Source organism: Anopheles aquasalis, chromosome 3, assembly GCF_943734665.1.
Source record: "Anopheles aquasalis chromosome 3, idAnoAquaMG_Q_19, whole genome shotgun sequence".
Classification (NCBI taxonomy): domain Eukaryota; kingdom Metazoa; phylum Arthropoda; class Insecta; order Diptera; family Culicidae; genus Anopheles; species Anopheles aquasalis.
In genome coordinates, this window is record NC_064878.1 from 22564096 (window position 1) to 22581595 (window position 17500).

At 42.9% G+C, this 17500-nt stretch overlaps 3 protein-coding genes and 2 non-coding genes across 5 annotated transcripts in view; 2 read left to right on the forward strand and 3 right to left on the reverse strand.

Moving 5' to 3' along the window:
* Nucleotides 1-102: 102 nt before the first annotated feature.
* Nucleotides 103-1919, forward strand: LOC126578972 (serine/threonine-protein kinase RIO1). The gene has a single exon (XM_050242124.1). It carries the CDS (start codon nucleotides 159-161, stop codon nucleotides 1842-1844), a length of 1686 nt encoding a protein of 561 aa, XP_050098081.1. The 5' UTR covers nucleotides 103-158; the 3' UTR covers nucleotides 1845-1919.
* Nucleotides 1920-2616: 697 nt separating this feature from the next.
* Nucleotides 2617-4869, reverse strand: LOC126578973 (2-(3-amino-3-carboxypropyl)histidine synthase subunit 1). The gene is made up of 2 exons (XM_050242126.1): nucleotides 3342-4869; nucleotides 2617-3163 (listed from the first exon to the last, which is right to left on the reverse strand). Exons 1-2 carry the CDS (start codon nucleotides 4395-4397, stop codon nucleotides 2813-2815), a joined length of 1407 nt encoding a protein of 468 aa, XP_050098083.1. The 5' UTR covers nucleotides 4398-4869; the 3' UTR covers nucleotides 2617-2812.
* A 634-nt stretch (nucleotides 4870-5503) lies between these two features.
* On the reverse strand, nucleotides 5504-5575 carry Trnae-cuc (transfer RNA glutamic acid (anticodon CUC)). Its single transcript has one exon. It is a non-coding gene; the product is annotated as a tRNA-Glu (tRNA).
* Nucleotides 5576-15708: 10133 nt separating this feature from the next.
* Trnae-cuc (transfer RNA glutamic acid (anticodon CUC)) lies at nucleotides 15709-15780 on the reverse strand. Its single transcript has one exon. It is a non-coding gene; the product is annotated as a tRNA-Glu (tRNA).
* A 768-nt stretch (nucleotides 15781-16548) lies between these two features.
* LOC126574327 (protein hold'em) overlaps nucleotides 16549-17500 on the forward strand; it is a 1706-nt gene continuing 754 nt past the window's right edge. Inside the window, exon 1 of the mRNA XM_050234466.1 lies at nucleotides 16549-17476. Within this exon, the coding sequence (XP_050090423.1) occupies nucleotides 16549-17476 (928 nt within the window). The remainder of the gene's footprint in view (nucleotides 17477-17500) is intronic.

Genomic DNA, 17500 nt, shown 5'->3' on the forward strand with positions numbered 1-17500 from the left:
TCCTGGCGACGGATAAAAGACGGCTAAAGAGTGGGTAACAGTTCACTAAACAAAACCTGACGTTAGTGAAATCAAAACAAACAAAACCGCATGTTTCGGACAGCGAACGGAAACCCGGAAAGTGTAGTTTTGGAATCCGATTAAAAAGTGAGGAAAATATGAGTGCGGGTCAATTTGATGACGCACTGGACGATGTAACGGAGCGGCTGGATTCGTTAGCAACGCAGAAAACCGAAATACCCCCGCCCGTGGCACCCGTTTTGACCAAGATCGAGATCCAGGATGCTCTCTTCGGAACCGCGAACGATGCTGGAAGGCTACTGCCAGGGGAAGAGATACCATACGATTACGACGATGACGTCGATGATGAGGATGAGGACGATGATGGTTTTTACTGTTACGAGGGAGGCGAGCTGAAGCGCAATCAACAGCTAAACCTCCAGCAAACACACAGCAACGCACAGCACGCTAGCCAGAAGGTGTCCCATTTCCAGCCGGCCGATGTACTGTTCAAAAAGTTCACCAATCGCATCAATGTGGAAAAGTACGAAGGTCCCGCTTCGCTGCCGAGCCACGCGAAAAACACGCTCATCGAAACGCAACGCCGTGCGGATATGGAACGGGTACGGAGCAAGGATAAGCAAGATCGTGCGACGGCGGAACAGGTGATGGATCCGCGTACGCGTATGATCCTGTTCAAGCTTCTGAACCGGGCCATGATCACGGAGATCAATGGGTGTATCTCGACGGGCAAGGAAGCGAACGTGTACCACGCTACGTCGAGCAGCGGTATGGATTATGCGATCAAGATCTTCAAAACGTCGATTCTTACGTTCAAGGATCGCGACAAGTACGTGACCGGCGAGTACCGTTTCCGGCATGGGTACAGCAAACATAATCCCCGGAAAATGGTGCGTACCTGGGCCGAGAAGGAGATGCGCAATCTGGTTCGCATGAAGAAGTGTAACTTGCCCGTCCCGGAGCCGATCCTCCTGCGAAGTCACGTGCTGCTGATGGAGTTCATCGGGTGTGAGGGTTGGCCGGCGCCGAAACTGAAGGATGTGGAGCTGAGCACGTCCAAGGCACGCGAGCTGTACCGTGATGCGGTCGAGATGATGTGGACGATCTACAATGAGTGCCGGCTGGTGCATGCCGATTTGTCGGAATTCAATCTGCTGTACCACGATGGCAAGATTGTCATCATCGATGTGTCGCAATCGGTTGAGCACGAACATCCGCACGCGCTCGAGTTCCTGCGCAAGGACTGCGCCAACATAACGGATTTCTTCCGCAAGCGCGAAGTGTCGACGATGACGGTGAAGGAACTGTTCGACTTCATTACGGATGCGACGATAACGGTCGAAACGGTGGAACGGTGCCTGGAGGAGATATCGGAGCGTATCGCTAACCGTAGCTTCGACGAGTTTACCGAACAGCAGAAGATAGACGAGGCTGTCTTTCGGCAGGTGTTCATCCCGAAAACGCTGCACGACGTGTACGATGTCGAGCGGGATGTGTTCGAAAAGCGAAAGGACGATCTGGTCTACAAAACCATCACCGGACTTGGGGCAGTTGCGGAGGACGCGAAAGCCACCGGTAGCGGAGGAGAGGAGGATCAGAGCGATTCCGAGGGTGATGATGATGACAGTGCGTCGGAAGCATCGAACGAACCGGATGGTGATGGCCAACGTGGAAAGTCGGTTGTGCGCGGGAAGAACGAAACGGCCGAAGAGCGGAAGGCGCGCAAGAAGGCAGTTAAGGATGAGAAGGCGGAAAAGCGGAAAACGAAGGTGAAAAAGCACATCAAGAAGCGAAAGGAGAAAATCGGCAGTTCGCGGAAGTAGTAGAGATGGATGGAAGTGAGTGTTTGAAATATGGTGTGTAAATAATGTTCGAGAGAAATATATCCGTTCACTGTATTTTGCCATGCGATGATGAAGCTTGTGATTTGATTGAGAAATGGTGCAACGTATGGTAGCAGGCATTGATCGAGGAGGCGAAGAAAATCTGCGATTTTACCAGCAGCAAGCAATCCACTGTAGTCACCACATTCTATTCAGGTAAAACGATGGGATTTTTTTTTAATCCTCTAATTATTAAGCTCATTGTTCCACCGATTGTCGTTTCGCTCGTTATTGAAATTCCTTTCGAACCGAAATTGATACCGTCGCTCATTTTCAATTTGTCTATCTCCATCAACGAGGGTGCAAGCTTTACGGGATACAAGTTAAATGAAAATGAAGAATGCTTTTATCACTTTACATGCTTGCAGACCTTATCATCGCTGCTATAGAGTATTTTCTGAAGCGCAGAGCTTAGCTATTCCTTTAATGTAGTCCCAGTCTACTATGAACGATCGTTGCGTAGATATTCCTCCATTCATAGGGCGTCAACTCTGAATCAGTCCATCAGCTGAACAGGTAATTGTTCTCGAACAAATTAAAGTAAGCGGCGGTGCCTGGTTGCCGGTGATGCAACCTTGAGATTTGATAGAAAGCCAATGCCAATGGAAGACCAACCACACTCACTAATCCGTTACGGCGAGAGGAACTCAGTTTGGCATAACTCCCAACGAAAAAAAGAGAAACGACTGTTAAGATTCACAAAAGCACATCGTTACGAAGAAACATAGATATATTTTTATCTTGGCTATAGCTATTTACAGTGTCAGTATATCCCTGTGGCGTGAGATACAATTAAGCAGTTACTGGTCATGTCGACAATCGATTATGGTAAAATCAGACTCTTCGCCCTGTTCCGCGTATCGTGGCAGTAGTAGTGATTCAATTCCTAATTCCTAGCTCCCTAGCTTCTATTCTTCCTTCTCTTCCGATACGCCCTTACCGGGATCTGCGCCCTCCGTTAGCTTGCCTTCCTTATCCTTCTCATCCTTACACCGTCCACAGCAACCACCGTCGGAGTTTGCGCAAATGTCCAGCTTTTTAAAGTTTGGTGTCCACTCGCCAAGGCTCGCATTGGCATAGAAGTCCATCGGATAGCTGACTTCGAGATTGGGTGCCGTCTTCGGCTTTGCGTCGCTAGCTGCCGTGCATTCCGGTATCTTCCACTCGGCATCACCGAGCGCCACGGACAGCTCGTACGGTGTGAGCAGTGGTTTCGTAAATGCTGTACCCCAATCGATGGATAATCGTGGACAGGCAACCTGCGTAGAGGGGGAAGAAAAGAGAAAGAGAGCGGCGTTAGCTAACTTCCTATCGATGTTCGTGCATCAGCTACCCTGTCACCACCGGAATCGAGATCCGATCTTCGGTTACGTGCTGAAAGGACCACGCGCGCACAGGACGCACGATAAGCGGCGTGCCAGTGTCTTTGTTACGTACCTGTACGAATGCGTCAACATCGTCCATGAGGGCGAGCTTGTCGGGGAAGATTTCCGAAAGTAGAATCACGACCGCTTTACGCCCGTGATGCTCCAGCCGGCGCTGCAAATGTTCCAGCACCTTCGTCGAACCCTGGCGACCGAGCGTACCGAGAATGAGGCCAAAGCGGGTTGCATCGCGTGCCTGATCGATCGCCTGCTTCCGGTTACGCCGCATCGTAGCGTGATCGTACAGCTCGCGTGTGAACTTTTTCTCGTACGGATCGTACTTGTATGCCTCGAGCGCGGGGTTCGCGATCATGGCCGCCTCCAGGTGGAACCGCCCATCACCCAGGTAGATCAGCGTACGACCTTCATCTCCTTCGCCGGCCAATCGGGGTGCCGTGCAGCCCAGTATTTCACCGGGGCTGAGTGGTTTCGACTGTGGTATGACGACATCGTAGTGTGCCTCGCGCAGCTCTTTCGCTGCAGCGTGCAATGTGGCCACGAACTGGATCGTACTGACGAAAGCTAGCTTACGGTCGCGAGAAAAGTTTCGCTTGACACTCTCGACGAAGTGCAGCGCATCGATCTTGATGTCCACGAACACGTACAGCACCTTGATGCCGGTGGTTTGATCGATCGGTACGAGACAGCTGTGGCCGTAGTGCACCAGCAGATCCGCACCGAGCGCCTTGGCCGTGAAATCGTCCACACAGCAGGCCCCGTACGTTACGTCGCCCATGACGATGGTGTCGGCCGAGGTGAACCGCTCAATTAGGTCACTGATCATGAGCGAGTAGACCAGCAGACCCTCGGGCATCTGCAGAGCGACCCGTTTTGCCTTCGTTTCCCGGACACGCCAGATGGTTTTGTGGATTTCGAAGTTGTAGTTGGCCGGTAAGGCCGCTATCGCTGCATTCAGTGCCGGATCGTTCAGCAGTTCCGGTGGAATTTTGTTGATAACCCGCGATGCACCCTTAAACACCTTCCGGACGGGCTTGGCCTTCACTATCTTCACGTCGCAGCCCGCAGCAAGCGTCGACGGCGGCAGTTGCTCCACATCGGCCGCTGCCATGGTAACACGCACTGCTGATGATAACCGTGCACGGGAAAATACACTTTTGGTACGGCGGCGGCAGTTGCTTCGATCAAACACAGGCACTCCCGTCGCGTTCCGGAGTAAAGTAGTTCAACGGATCTGAACTCAAATCACCTCGATAATCGTTAGGAAAACAGTTCGATGGCAAACGGTTTTCGCTAAACTATTCACGTTGTTCACTCTCTGTCCCTGGACTGGCTGGATTTTTGAACACCAGGCCAACTCGACGCAGCCTCCTACCACAGAAAGGTGCACGACGATTAGTGAGCCAAATTGTTTACCTACTGGCGAGATACGAAGGCATAATGCTGCACTTGTTGGTGGTGGCGGAGTTATGCACCCGCGTTAATGGTATCTCCTTCCCACTCCGCCGTTGCAGTTGATGCTGCGGGCTGCTGATTTTAAGGTCAAAAGCATGGCTTACGTGACTTTCGCAGCGTGGCCCATGGCTGCCACCCCCAGCCCGTGCGAGTAAAAGAGATAGAGCATTTTCCTCTGTTTTCCTTTTTCACCTGACCTCGGTGGCTGTCAAAGTGATCACAACAAAACAAAAATGCCTTTCTGTTTATGCTGGTACTAGGTGGTACTAGGTGGTACCGAATCGGTTTGTTTTGATTTTACCACCGGAACGTTTTTCTTTGCTGGGATGGACGAAATAGCCACGCTGGGGTTCAAAATAATCGGCCTGGAAATCGGCAGGAAAAACCGGAGGGCCATCAACAAACTGCTCTCGGATGGTATTCTGAAAAGTGCCGACGCTGAAAGACTTGTGCAAGAAATAAAACTTCCCGAAGGACATCGATGCGGAGGAATATCGTGTTTTCTACACGATATTGGCAATGATGTTCTATTCATTTGAAATTATACTTTTTCTCATCATTGTGGGCTCGGTTGGCATCTTAACTATTTTTAAATCCTTCCGCATGAAATCACAAAGAAAAGGAATTATGGCAGGCATTTTGGTTTGGGGATAGTTTGCTATTAAAAAAATATGTTTTACTTTATTTCTTAGCAGTTCCTTTCCACAGATCACATAAATACACAAAAAAGAGAATGTATTTTTTACCTACACTCATTGATCCTTCCCATACCGGGAATCGAACCCGGGCCTTCCGGGTGAGAGCCGGATATCCTAACCACTAGACAATATGGGACTTGTGTCCACGGGTTTTCCCTTTTTTCACTGATCACCCGGCGTCTCCATTTTCGGAAAATCTCAAACCGTGCCGCTGTGGTAAACGCGTTATATTCTTGCTGGTGAATTTTATTTTTATTTCATACATTTTTTCTCTAACAATTGTGCTGTTATTAATAGCTTAAGCTTTGAGAGCGCTACTGCAATCCATCTACCGCCACTCACCCGTTAATCGATCGCCATGTGCTAAGCGGTCTACGCATCGCGAGGCACTGTTGACTGATATTGGCATCGGCAGACGTATTCGTTGGTCAATCAACTGATAGCATGTGATCACCGTTCGTGATCATGATAGTTGTGTCTGAGATGATCAGCTGGATACGCTTCTTACTCTAGTTGGTACTACAAATCTTCTGTCACCATTAGTTTAGCTCGTGCAGTAGTGCGTAGATATTTGCAAGGATAGAAATAAATTCTGGATTTGGTAACAAACGCGGCGGATTGTCTTTGCTTTGCCCTTTATTCTTTCGCAAATTTATAGATTCATACAAAATAGATTTGTACGGCTTATCTAGACCACGAATGATTATTAATGATATAAATAAAAAAGTGTCTTGTGTCTTAAAGACGTTCACTAAAATTAGTTCTACGATCCTGTTAACTCAGTTTTTCGATCAATCAATTTCTGCAGTATGTATTGATAGTTTCTGTTTTTCGGAAAAGATGTTTCGATTCGCTGTAGTTCTTTGATGCATTCTTCTATTTTTTCCAAGTTCACAGCACTTTTTACATTTTTATAATGTTTATTGCCCAGTTTAGAATTGATGATGATCTCTAATTCTTTTGTGTGACCATTTTCAATCGCCAATTGGAGGATATTTCTCCCATTTTGGTCGTAAACACAGAAACAGTCTATATGGGCATTTTTCAACAGTTGTTCTAGTACACTTTCAGAATTCCACGAATTGACAATCTTCCACGGTTTCGCAACGCAATAGTGAGCGACATGCCATCTATTTTCTGAATCCACTTCATTTGGATCTAGGTGTTTATTTTCAATGAGGTATCTAAGCATTCTACCTTCCTCTGCTTCAGCGCAAAGATGCAATATATTGGGGTTTTCTCCAATTTTTCTCACTAGATAATCAAATATTGGATAACTCTTCTCAAAACCACGATTCAATTGAGTAAATTCCACTAACATCTTAATAATTAACAGAATCAACGGCTTGTTGATCACCAGTTGAAGCAATTCAATCAAATATTTTGTCATTGAAAGCCTTCCATACGCAATTGACAGAATAAGAAGTCGTAGACAGTCATGGTTAATGGTCACATTATGGTCTTTTTGGTCAATGATTTGCCACTGAATGTTATCCTCATCAGTCGATCTTTCATCATTCTGATCAATTCCCTCCTCTTCATACTCAACCTCAACCACGCTAGGTTGAATGCCTCGCAAGGTGCGATAATGTCCAACGATCGCTTTGAACAAACTGGGTCTGTTTCGTCGGATACATTCCATCATGCAGGCAAACAATTCTCTGCTAGTGCTTTTAGTCAATGCTTGGTTCACTTGGTGCTTGCACGCTACGATCAAATATTCCAATGTTGTTAACGATCTGTACTTGATCGCATTTTGACAGGCATTTTTTATATGATCATGATCTGCGTTTTCCGGTTCCGTTTTGTTTTTAATATTTGCGAGTGAGAAGCTATCGATGGGTTTGGCTATTCTATCCAAAAGCATTTCAGATGCTGCATTAAAAGAAAGTTGAGCTGCTAACTGATTAAGCATATCATAAAAATCCCTAAAAGATGAGTATTCGTCTAGATCCAGTATAGTGTGCTCGTTTATAGTATCAATTTCAAAATATAACTGAATGATACACTCAATTATATCGAAATTGCCAGCCTCAAACGCGCGATGGATAACACTTTTTCTGCCGTCATTACTATTGAAGCAAAGCTCCTCGATTCTTTTCTCACGACTAAGGGTCATGCCTTCGATTGTATTCTCATCGCCCTCAAGCACTCGCTCCAACATGTCACGAAATAGATGTGCATCTGTAGTGTAGCAAGAATATTTCCCAGGGGGTCGTGAAGCGTAATAATCGAGGGCATTTAATTTATGTTCTGTATTGATTATTGTGACTTGGATCGCACTATGATTGACTATGGTCCGAATCATACAGTTAGGTCCCGATTGTGCAGCAACATGTAGCATATTTCTACCCTCGGTATCTATTTCGTGAACATTGGAGCACCTTTCAAACAGATATTTATTAATCGAAAGAAAATATGTTCCCTTACACCACCACCCCTTGCGCATCATTTGGTGTGCCTTTTCCATTATATCAAACACACCCTTTTGATCGATATTCACTTCAAATGTTTTACACAAGTACTCGAGGGCTAACTCATGGTTTTGGCTAACTGCAAGGATTATAAGTTTCAAAACGCACAACTCGCCTTTCGACTGATGACCCGATATTTTCACTTCAATTGCCTGAATTAATTCATTTAAAAAGCGAGACAGTATGAAAGGGCGAACATTATACATATCATCGTAGTCAATATCCTCATTCATCGCAGCTCCCTTTGCAAGGGCTATACGATGGTCAACGCAATAGAAACTAACAATCCATTGAAAGAGTCGGATATTTGATGAATTCAAGCTGTTTGCTATGCATGAAAGCCAATCTGCATCATTAATCGGCGATTGAATTGAACAACGAAACTCACGATGCAAATAATACATTAGGAATGGTGAACTGTAGTTAATTGCTGTGTGGTACCAATCGTCGGCAGACTTTTGAAATAGCAAATGGCCAGCACTTTGCTGTCGCGATAATTCGTCACGATTTGCTAAAGAAATTTTAACTATTTGCTCGGCTAACATACAAAGTACATTTTGGGAGTAGTTTTCTGTCCCGAAGATTTGGAATATCTTTGCTGTAGTGGATGTAGAGGAGAGTAGCTTTCTCTCCTGAAGAATATAGATATGAATCGCGCTACAGCAGGATACTAAATTAGATATCGCGTCTTCTCCTAGGCTTCTGACGTCTTTTAAATCATTGAGTCCTAATTTTCTAGCCACGATCCACCTTACGATTTTACTATGTCGATTTTCAAGTGCAAGGTGAAGAACGCTTTTTCCGTTTTTATCGAAAGTGTCAAAACAATCCATTTCCATTCTGTTGAACAAGTAGCAGAATAAGTCCAGCATTGATTTATCTCCATTGTACTGACGACTTTGTGGCCGTGATGCACATAAATGAAGCATGTTCCATCCTTTTAACTCATCAAAAGCTTTTAAGTTGATATTGTATCGCTTTATCAGACATTTTGATACTTTGAAAAGATCGGATGCCATGGCAAGGCGGAACATTTTATTAGCTTCGTCGTCGTTTATATTAGATGCCAACTCAAAGAGACATTCAAATGGTTGGCCTGATTTGGTGTCTGTAATGAAAGAAAATTCGATTATATGCGAAAATAAATTGTAAACTATCCTTGCAAGATGGTAAACCACATCAGCGCCAAGATTCAAATTGCATGACTCCTTCAAATATCTCAGCATTGATGACCTTCCTGTAGCCACGCATCCAACTAACAAAGAGAATATGTTTTGATCAATCATGATCTCTGATGGTATATTGCGCGATATGGTTCCCCTGGATTCGCAAATTTTTTCAATTTCTCTATCACGAAAGCTACTTGTGATAAAATTTTCAACATCTTCATTTCGAATTGAGCACGGCTGAAAGCCTTTTATGCGTATACGGTTACAGAAGAAATCAACATACATTTTAAATTCACGTTTGTAATCCCAAACAATAGCATGTACTATGCATTTCCAAAGATCATCTGTATTTAACAACGATGGATCGTATTCTACAAAATATAAAATGCATAAAATTGAATTCTTTTCCCAAGCTAAATTGAAAACTGATTTCATGATCACCTGTTTGAAAGTTTTTCGGTCAGCCAGCTGTTTGATGATACTCTCTAGCATCCATACTGAGTCTAGTTTTATAATATCCATTAAAATCGATTTCTCATGGTCACTGAGTTCACACAGCTCATCTCTTAGTATGCTCCGGTATTCTTCTGTTCGTTCGAAGTTTGTTGATGCCTCGTTAATCAAGTATACAGCCACTTTATCACAAAATTGTTTCATGATTTTGCAGACAGTGTTCGATTTGTACTCTATTGCCTCTTGGTTGAGATACGCCATAACATGATTAGCATATATTGCAGCTTGCCGAACGGCATATGTTCCGCATGAATCTATCTGTTCGTAAAGTATATCTTCATTTATTGTGGCACCATGGTTCAACAGATAACATATCATTTGGGTATTGTCTCTCTCGAGTGCATAATCTAAAGCAGACCAACCAAATAATACCTCTTTGACGTTTATAATGTTGGAATCGATGGTTTTGGGTAGAAAACGTGAGCAATCATTAGGAATATCTATACATTGTGCCAATAAGTGTAACGGAGTTCTATTACTATCATCTTTTTCATTGATTGCCTTTGAATTATCAGAAAGTAATGCGTCTACAGTGTTCCAATCTTTCTCAATTATTGCAAGATGCAGGGGATGGTGTTTGGTTAGAATTGAATCAACATGTTTTTGTAACTCAATTAGCAGTGGATAATCGAACAGATCAAGACTGGGCCTATTTATAGTGTGTTGTTGTTGAGTAACTTCCATGCATCGCTTGACAATCCACCAAGCAGCCATGAATTCGGCGAATGTTCGATGGATGAACACTGGAATGCCATTCTTGACATCATTGATTATGCCAGTTTTCTCTTTAGCTTCTCCAATTGCGTTTATGTATTTGTTGGCTTCATCTACCTCTTTATCCAATAAGATAAAGTTCAACTCACTTTGCTCAAATAAAACCAACAGCGCAAGTAATCCATGTTGGAATTTTATTTCATCTATCGCCTTTTCAATCTTTTCAATTTCTGAAGGTTTATCTGCCACATTTCTATCTGTACCGTTTTTTTCATAGAGAAGTAGTTGTATCTTTGTTTTTACAAATTCTTCTACCATGAACGATGGTTTAAACATTTTTCCCATGTCGTTAAACAGCTTTGAATCAACAGTTTTTGAACCAATGCATACGCACTGATCAACCGACTGCTCAAGAATTTCCACGGACATCATCAGGTTTAACGGAATGTCACTCATTTCATCTAATTGATATAGTATCAAAATGCATAAGGCTCTATAAAAATCAACCACTTCTTCATCTTCTTCGCGTTTTGTTCGCCATTTTTCCTTCATCATTTTATACAGCAGAGATCCCTTATCTTGGAGCGATAGAGGTTTTAATACGAAAAACGAAGCACCTTTTAATGCGTGTTGAAAATGATTTTTTAAATCGTAAGGACGACTTGTGAGATACAGTTTTCTTACCCCTTTAAATGTTGAAAACCAAACGATAAACTGCAATACTACCTCTTTGTAGTGAGGAGCGATTTCATCGAACCCATCCAACAGCAACACCAAGTCACCTGAGTTAAACTTTTCTTTGAATACCAGCAGCTGGATTGAGTTGTTTAAGGATAGGTCAAGATGTTTCACCATATCTTCGCTCACATGGGCTTCTTCATCCAAAAGAACTAAGCATTTTGAACATTTCTCAGCATTTGAAAGTGCAACTTGAAGCGAGGAATGAATTAGCTTGTACAGCATTTGTAACGCTACAATTTCATCGATTACCATGTTCTTTGAGTTCTGTATAAATGCTTTGAAAGCAGTACAATGGTCAGAAAGGTTACATCGAACAACCCACGATGAGGGATTTTGTTTCCACAAATGCCAAGCCAACCATGTGAGGTTGGTTGACTTTCCGACTCCCGCTTCTCCCAACAATATCAAAACCCTTTTAGATGTGTTACGGAACATTTGTTGAAGCTTGTTTTTCGGTTTATTTGCCTTTAGGAAAATGCTTTTAAATTTGGGATATTCTGCTATGCGTTTTGCTATTTCCTTGAAGGAAATGTTTTCCCCTTGTAGTTTGAGTATGTTTTCAAGAATGTTTTTATGATTGTACCTGCTAAGATTATCCGCCTTCAGTTTGTTTTCGTGATGAATCCAATAACGGTGAGCATAAGAGTCTTCGATTAGCCGATACTTTTGCACAATTTCGTTGTTCTCTTCCGTTTGTTCTCCCCAATCCAATACTTTGATAAATTCTTCTACGGAATGTTCATGGAAATTGTGCTGGAATATCTTTGCCGGAACAACAGTCGCGCATATAGAAATATCTTTACTGAGAAACCGCTTCCATGATTCTTCTGTCAAGTCACCAATTCGAAAGCAGCCAAGATCAGTTTCGAGTCTACTTGTTTTCTTGATAAGAAAAATTTGTTTCTTGGAGTCCTTAAGGATATCTTTTTTCCATTTCCGTGCAATAGTCTTAATCGTTTTGATCGCTTCGTTGTAAATTATGATCAAACAAAAGGGTTGCTCGTAAGAGTAAAGCACTTCTTCTATACTATCTGAATCGTTTGTGACGTCCGAATCATCTAAAAATAATGTACATACAAATTGTTTGTTTTGTAAATTCAGTATGTCTGATAAAAGTGTTACACCAAATTGTACATCGTGGGCCTCGACTTCCAAAAGGCATTCATCCTCAACCTGACTGTATAGCTCAGATTTTTGGAGAGTCCCATAACTAATTCGAAATATCGACCCTAATACTGTATTGCGGAGTTTTTCAGAGATCCCCGTCAATTTCATGTGTGCTAGAGTATTTTTAATTTTTTCCAGTTCTTTTTTTGTATCCTCTGAATGGATAGGTTTGGCAAATGGATTTATTAGCCAATCGAAATTTGATTTGAATAACAAACTGCCAGCCACATTCTCTTCAACACATCCATTCCGCAGATCATTATCGCTCCAATATAAATTTTTCCAAAGATCTACTATTGCTCCCTCTAGCTTATTCTCGTTGTTAGTATTACACCATAAACGAAATTTATCGCAAAAAGATTCCATCATTTGATCAACATTCTCTTCTGGGAATGACTCTGAAGATTTATCACTTTTATCGGACATAAAGTCTTTCGCTACATTTACCCGTTTCTGTTTCAAATCATCCCATACAGATCCATTAATCGAAAACTCTTGTTGGTATTGATTTTCAAACTCTTTTCGAAATGCTTCATAGCCTGGAGTTGAGTTGAAGGAAAGTGAATCTAAAAAATCTTTTGTAAATCCGTACAAATCTTTCGTTGATGTTTCATTTGTATCTATTATACTCAGGATTGCTAGACGGTATTCCTTGTAAAGGGATTCTTTGCGCGTTATTTTTTTCATTGATTGGATAGATTCGACCAATACTCTAGCTAACCTAGCAGATTTCGAACATTTCCTCAATAATTGATGTAAATTGTTAAACATACCGTCTGTGCTGCAAAGTTTATCGTAATCCAGTCGATAGCACTGGCCTCCAATTCGCTTGAATAATGTTGAGATGTAGAAATCCAGAGATGCCGCTGAATCGTCCATAACTGTTGGATCGACTGTTTGTAACATATTCTTAGCGTTGTTATCTATGTTCGTGTTGGTGCAAATGATGAATCCTTCCAGATCAGTTGTCGATGGTTGTTGATCGCAGTATGAGGCAAAGTACTTCACAATAGAAAAGGGATTATTTGTGTCGCTGATGGTGGTAAGATCCTTCAGCGTAATCATGGGGGCAGGTGATCCCAATTTGTGTTTGGCTTGAATATTTAATCGTCCTTTCTTCTCGCCGTCCTCAAAGCTATACACAATATCGTCAAACTTGCCGGCTGCAGCATCTTCTGCTGTAACTTCGAAGTTGAATTTATCTTTTGGATTCATCGATTTCTTAGCATTAACCAGGCATACGAAAATACATAGTTTTATCTGATACGAAATTCCATGCAGAGATCTTTTAATCCCCGACATATTGCGATCGTTCGGAGTTGCATCCACATCATGAAGTTCATTTTTTGTTAACTTTTTGGGTAAGGGCAAGTTTTTCTTCGTATTCTCTTCATTACTTCGCTGTTTCCTTTTTCTATCATACTTTTCATCAATGTGTCGAGATGGTCCTGGATCTGCCATTAGAAGTGTCGTTTGAAACAACAATAATGGCAACTTGTTCTACTATCATCAATCGATCCGCTCGTAGTTTATGAAGCTAAAAACAAGAAAGAAAAACATTTAAACTAAAAAAACATCAACGTTTCTGCAACAGAGTAGAGCAGCAATGACTCATCGAACACTAGCGTTTCATATGCTTTAACAACTACACGTTGAGGCTCTGTTCTTTATTCACGGAGTTCATGCTGTATCAAAAAACCGCATAACACTACAACTGATCTGTGAATAACTCACTGTTGTTAGAATACTTTCAAGATAAGTGATTGTGTACTATGAGAAACGCTCTGTTTTTAACACTAGTTTGTCCCAAACTCAGGTAACAAGCAATTTCAGCTATTCGAATGTCTAATCCAGCAGACATGAATGGTGATTTGATAAATAACAGTGAGTGAGATGAAAGAGAACGATGAGTTAAATGCGCAACATCTCTGAGGACATGAGCAAGTAAAAAGGTAGCAAGGCTTTCTCTGAAAAATAGCTCTTCTTCATTATAGCAGGATGGAGACATCGTAATGTTTCACTTTTAATCAATCAGGTTTGAACTAAACCGGTTTAGCACCACAAGATTTTCTGTGTCTCAGGTGCTTATTCTGTAACTTTCGATTACGATGGCCTCAGGCGTTCGATGATTCATGCGAATTTCGAAACGTTTCGAAAACAATAAACAATTCAAAATGACAGTTTGAAGTCAAAAAACTGTTAATTAACTTGTTTTTTTCGGTATAAAAACGACTTAACCTTTGTAATAATAGTATACGATTAGCAGAAAGAAATTATTGATGCACAATCAGGACGCTATAACTGTTTTTCAGATGCTCGATGCTCGATGTAAACAGAACGCCAGCTGTCGACCACAAAAATGCACTCGACATGCAGGCGATCGTGAACACCAAATGAACACAAAATGAACCAAATGAATCGAACGCCTGAGGCCATCGTAATCGAAAGTTACAGAATAAGCACCTCAGGTTTTTTTAGTGATATTTAATTCATGCTGGAAATTTTACTACCCGTTACATTACACACATTACTCCAGTTTTCTGTCAAATAAATTCACTTTCAACTCACTCACGCAATTAAAGCGGCTTATCAATGTCAAATGGCTTATCAATCAAATGTGATGTCACTTACATACCTTTGTGGAGTTCTAATATTTTCTACAAGACACTATTGGCACTTTTGGCGGTCCGTCGTACAATAATGCAAATCTCACTTTGTTCGTGCACCTCGTCGATCATTAGCGGTCAGAGCAAGAATATAATCTGCCAGCGGATCCTCAATCGGACGAATCGTGTACGAGTATCGCACAACCGCCACATTCTTTACTGATAAGTGGTAGATTGTTGTGATGATTCATTGTATTTGTTGGAATTTGAAAAAAATATGCTGACGAAAATAAAACATTGCAACTAAATGCGGTCGACTGGGGGTGAAAAAGTGCAAGATAAGATAGGGGATGGATTTGCGTCCGGGCTCATGTAGGCAGCTGTTAGTTGGTTGAGCTAGTAATTGCAATGCCTCATAAAGACCAGAGCCTTACAGCCGATGCAGGATTTGTGTATAAACGATGGACGCCAACTGTGGGTGGATGGACCTGATATTCTTTTGTTCTTCTACTTTTTCATCACCTTTACGCAGAATCCTATTGGAACAAACAACCGCGCTGGTGGTAACGACAAGCGTTCCGCAAACTAAGGCCAACGAGCCCAACTCATTTTATTCGCAACCTCGAATAAACTTACTCTTTTCCTTCTCCAACACGAGACCTCTAAATGTCGTTTAAGGTATAGCAAGCATGACAAACATGCACAAAAATCTGTTCTATATCGATTCATTTCGGATTCATTATTTATTCTGATGTTGCTTTAGCTAATTACTTTAGCTAAGCGATACCAACATTAAAGATACGTTCATTTGTTAACATAACTCTTCGATAAGATGCAGCTTACCATTACATAAAAAAGAGAGTGTTACATACCCTCACAGTCTCTTTCCCATACCGGGAATCGAACCCGGGCCTTCCGGGTGAGAGCCGGATATCCTAACCACTAGACAATATGGGACTTGTGTCCACGGGTTTTCCCTTTTTTCACTGATCACCCGGCGTCTCCATTTTCGGAAAATCACATTTTCGGAAAATGATTAATTAGCGGCACATTTAGACATCGAACATCTCTCTTTCTGAGTCGATAGCACCTTCTCCGATCCGATGGTGAATGAAACACTCCTTCAGTAAGATACGAGACAAAGCGATACCACATGTGAACTCAGCCTACTCTGTAGCAGATCGACGCGGTTCACCGACCAAACGAAACGCAAGATATTGCTAAACAGACGGAATAGATTTCGAATTTTATTTCACTCACTTCACGCTGCCAAATTATTGCTCGCAGGTATGTAATCCAACCTTGAAAGCAGCTTATTTTTACATTTTACAGGCAACGTATTAAGACTAAACGTTTGCAATTTTCGCACTACAAACTAAACAAACTTAAATTCAAACTCAAAACTCAGAACAAAACAAATGGTCTTTGGCTTACTACATCAACACACAAATATAGACGCCACGAACCATTTTGTTTGGAATCCCGTAAAACGTATTTTGTTTGATGTCCCCTTCAACGGTTACGTTTAAAGTTCTGTTAGAAAAAGAAAAGGTTAAAGTCCCAACCACCATCCTGCGCTGCGAGTCAGCACACGCCTGCTCGTAGGTAACCATGGATTTCTCCAACGCTGCTTTGTTCACTCCTTAGAGCCCGAACGCAGCTGAAATCAAAACGTAGTAACCATTCCGTATCTTCCAACGCGCATCCACGTCACAGTCCGTCGGCATGTTGACCGTTAAGAAGATTGTCCAGTTGAGCGAGGGAATGGAAAACATTGCTCTCGTGGCGGTTGTGATCGCTAAAAGTGATCCTCGACTATTCAGTGGGTCACTTGCGCGTGCAGGTGGACGATACGGTGTTAAGGCTGCATTCGAAGAGTCCGCTGATGGTTCCACTACTGCCAGTACGGCCCGAGGTGTCCTCACATTAACACTCCGCGATTCAGAACGGGACACAATCAACTGTACGGTTTGGGCGGCGGCAGATGTCATCGTGCGGTACGACGAAACGATCACCATTGGCGATGTGCTGGATGTGCAGAAACCACAGGTTACTGCATCGTTCTATGGTCGATCGGAACAATATTCACCCCGCGTCACGTCCTCCTTTTCGCTTACCGTCAACGAACAAGCGGTTGGAAACCAAATAGCACACCACGCCGGTGGTCCCGATCCGTATCTCAGTTCGTTGATCCGCATACCGTTGGTGCGACCGGAGGAAACGATTCCGCTGGCTGATCTTGTGGCCAGTGGAGCGGGCTGTAGTGGTGAAACGTTTCACGTTCTTGCCGTCGTTCGTAGTGTGCGTCCTGCTCGCCAGATACGGATCGCTCGACGAAATGAAACCAGGGCCTTTCGTGAGGTCGTACTGATGGACCAGAGCCATTCTGGTGTCCTGCTGAAGCTGTGGTCGGCAGCGTATATCCGCTGGGCTGATCGTTGGCAACCGTTGGTCACTGTGCTGCTCATCGTGGATGCAAGGACCGAGTACAGCGAGTATCACCGATCGGTCGGACTGACTATCGATCGGAAGACGATCATTATCCAGGATCCGAAAGTTCCGCAGATCGTTGAGCGATTGCTGCGCCATGCTAAGGATGTCCCGATGCAATCCGTCGACGTCGCTTGCTCGCTCTCATCAGGAACCATCGATCGTTGAGTATTCTTTCTGGAGAAAG

What these genes read in the sequence shown, in the direction of transcription:
- LOC126578972 (XM_050242124.1), top strand. Translation starts at nt 159, where the DNA reads ATGAGTGCGGGTCAATTTGATGACGCACTGGACGATGTAACGGAGCGG.
- LOC126578973 (XM_050242126.1), bottom strand. Translation starts at nt 4,397, where the DNA reads ATGGCAGCGGCCGATGTGGAGCAACTGCCGCCGTCGACGCTTGCTGCG. An exon ending in ATGTTGACGCATTCGTACAG is followed by an intron (nt 3,164 to 3,341) that starts GTACGTAACAAA and finishes CCCTCTACGCAG; the next exon opens with GTTGCCTGTCCACGATTATC.